Below are 2,909 nucleotides of genomic sequence, written 5' to 3'. Positions count from 1 at the left end.
AAAATTGCGGCTTTTGTATGAAAATAGAAGGGTTTTTTTTGATGTGAGGTTGGCTAGTAGGACATATCTTAGTGCTTACTGTAGTGGAGATGGTTATTTTTGATAATTATGTGGGTTAAAGTAAACTTAGTCGAGAGGATGCAGTACACAAAAAAGGTACGTTGATTTATTGTTTAACATTTGAATTAAATACTTTGCCTCTGTAGGTATATGCCATTCACGTGGTATGCCATATGCGTATTATATGTGGAAGCAGAGTAGGTGTAATTCGTTGAACATGCCCTTTACTTGCACCAATTACTTGTGTTTTTGAAATTAAATTGGCTAGGAAAAAGCTCAAAATAGTCCCTCAACTATTAAGAAGTGTTTAATTTAGTCTCTGAGTTTTAAAATTCTCTACTTTAGTCCCCGACTATTAAAAATTGTTCTCAATTGGTCCTAAATAAGGTTTTCCGTTTCATTTAACATCTTCTTTCACATTTTGAAGGACAATTCCCTCTATTTACAAAATTCACTAATTAAATACACAGAGGGCTCGCTGATTCTCCTTGGAAGATTCATACGCAAAACAGTCTCGGCTTAAACCTAAATCTTCGTTGTTCCTCTACTCATGTGGCTTCTCCCTTTTCACCATTGACGAAACAAATAACTCAATATGCATACTCATTTGCTGCTTCTCCACTCAACGGAGCAGTCTCCATCTCCGTCTTCATCCACTTTGCTTGCATTGACGACAAGACTATCTCCATCCGAGCATTGCTTCTCCCCTTCTGTTTCACCGTTGACAGAGCAAGCAACTCAAGATGAGTACTCATTCTCTGCTTCTCCACTTGACAGAGCAGTTTCCGTCGCCATCTCCATCCGAGTTCCTTGTGTCGACAACAAGGCTTCGTCTCCATCTGAGTGCTTGTAGATCCCTCCTGACGACCGTTCATTGAAAAGAGAGGCGACTTCAACTTGTGTCAGTTCAACCTTCTTGTGTCGACAACAAGGCTTCGTCTCCATCCGAGTGCTTGTAGATCCCTCCCGACGACCGTTCATTGCAAAGAGAGGCGACTTCAACTTGTGTCAGTTCAACCTAGAGAAGCTCGATTCCAGTCAGGTAAATACGACACTGTAAGTTTGCGGAAAGTAGTAATTCATCGAAGAAGAAAAATGTAATATATGTGGCAAAATAAATTATTTAATCGGATTTAAAAGCAGAAAATGGTAGAGAAATGAGAGTAGAGAATGAGATTTTAGATTTTGTTATATTTGCCTTTAATTGTATTTGAGCAGTAGTTAATTAGGTATTAAGTAAGTTTTAGCCTAAATCCAACCAAGTAGTATATACAGTAATTTTTATGCCGGATATATTTCTAAATACATATATAAAAGATGAAAATATCTTTCAATTCATGTAGGCTGCCGTTAAATTTAACATAAAATATTATTTAAAACTATTTTAGAGCAACTTTTAATAGTTTAGACTAAATTTGACTCTTGGGAATAGTAGGGGGTCAATTTTGGGCTTTTAAATTGACTGTAAATTGATTTGGAACTATGTGAATGAGTCAAAAAAAATGAAAATGTTCCGAGGCGTTTTTGTTTTGGGTGTTGAAACCATGCCAAATAGACACTTTAGACATAAATTTTATAACCATAGTAAGCATATTGACAATATATAAACCCTTGAATCTGTTGGTTTTCCGCTGTTTAGGCATGGTTATCTTAAAATGTTATTAGCATGGACGTGTTTTTTTGTCGATCTGGTTTGCAGTGCATCGCATCCTTACCAATTGTTTTTGTAATGGTTGGATTATTTATACCTTTAGCATATACTATTATTTGTATTACCTTTATGTTACTTATAGAAGATCTTTTATGCGTTCTGATATGACCTCCATTTTCATCCTTCCATGGTTATGGAAGATCTTCTCCAAATTTTTATGGCATAGTTTCTTTTTTTATCATTCCATACTTATTTATTATTTTTATTATTGTTAAGACTTATGGCTTATGGAAAGAATTGAATGCAGAAATGGACATAAAATACAAGGAATATCTCGACGAATGGGAAGATAATGCAAATGTGAAATGTGTTCTTGTTGAAAGCAGCTCATCTCGTGCTTTTTCGGCAGGTAACTTACCTTCATTGCCTGAGCTGTTTGTCATGCTGTTTCAATGTTTTAGAAACACAAGTATTATCGTATTTGGTAATTTCATAATTGTTTTTTCTATGAATTGTTTTCCCTTAGGCATTGTCCTTTTGGATTTGTAATTGATGCAGGAATGGATATTAAGGGTGTTGTGGCTGAAATTCAGAAGGAGAAAAATACAACACTTGTGCAAAAGGTTTTTCTGTATTCATTTTCTCTTTGTAGACTGTTTTTAAGCAATCATTATCGGGATTTCTTAGGCCTTATTTTTTGCAGGCGTCTTGCTTAGTAATTGTTTTTCCAATATGAAGATAATTTAGCTGATAGTACCTATTTTTTCGATGCTTGAGATTGCAATACATTGGTAACCAGTGGGGTTTGGTGTTACCCTTCAAAGTCCCTCCTCACCCTGCATGCCATAATCCCCAACTTAATGTGGTAATTATTTGCTTCCTTAGCGCACCACTATTTCTAAGAGCAATGGAATGTTAACAAGTGTTTACTAGTCATGGATTTGGCAAATCACATACAATGGATTGCGCAGTGAGGATAATGGGATGAACTAGGATTCCTACAACAAATTTGCTTGGGGAAAGTGCTAATGTTGAAAACACCAAAAGATGAGGAATAAACAATTTATATGTTTCAGTGAAGTTCAAATATTTTTATAACCGCACTTAGATATTTCAATTGATCATGACAAGTATGAATTAGAAGTATTTGATCTCAAATGTTTATTCCATTCCTGATTTTATCTCATAATTTTTTTTT

At 35.1% G+C, this 2,909-nt stretch overlaps 1 protein-coding gene and 1 pseudogene across 1 annotated transcript; both read left to right on the top strand.

The window, feature by feature from the left end:
- Positions 1 to 913, top strand: part of LOC110034244 — an 8,207-nt pseudogene extending 7,294 nt beyond the window's left edge.
- Positions 914 to 1,036: 123 nt separating this feature from the next.
- On the top strand, positions 1,037 to 2,479 carry LOC110026524 (3-hydroxyisobutyryl-CoA hydrolase-like protein 3, mitochondrial). Its single transcript, XM_020727527.1, has 3 exons — positions 1,037 to 1,102; positions 2,019 to 2,120; positions 2,270 to 2,479. The coding sequence occupies exons 2-3, from the start codon at positions 2,021 to 2,023 to the stop codon at positions 2,425 to 2,427; spliced, it is 258 nt and encodes an 85-aa protein (XP_020583186.1). The 5' UTR covers positions 1,037 to 1,102; positions 2,019 to 2,020; the 3' UTR covers positions 2,428 to 2,479.
- The last annotated feature ends 430 nt before the right edge of the window (positions 2,480 to 2,909 follow it).

Source organism: Phalaenopsis equestris, unplaced genomic scaffold, assembly GCF_001263595.1.
Source record: "Phalaenopsis equestris unplaced genomic scaffold, ASM126359v1 Scaffold000002, whole genome shotgun sequence".
Taxonomy (NCBI): domain Eukaryota; kingdom Viridiplantae; phylum Streptophyta; class Magnoliopsida; order Asparagales; family Orchidaceae; genus Phalaenopsis; species Phalaenopsis equestris.
The sequence above is the reverse complement of the archived record's forward strand: the minus strand, read 5'-3'. Positions and strand labels throughout refer to the sequence as shown.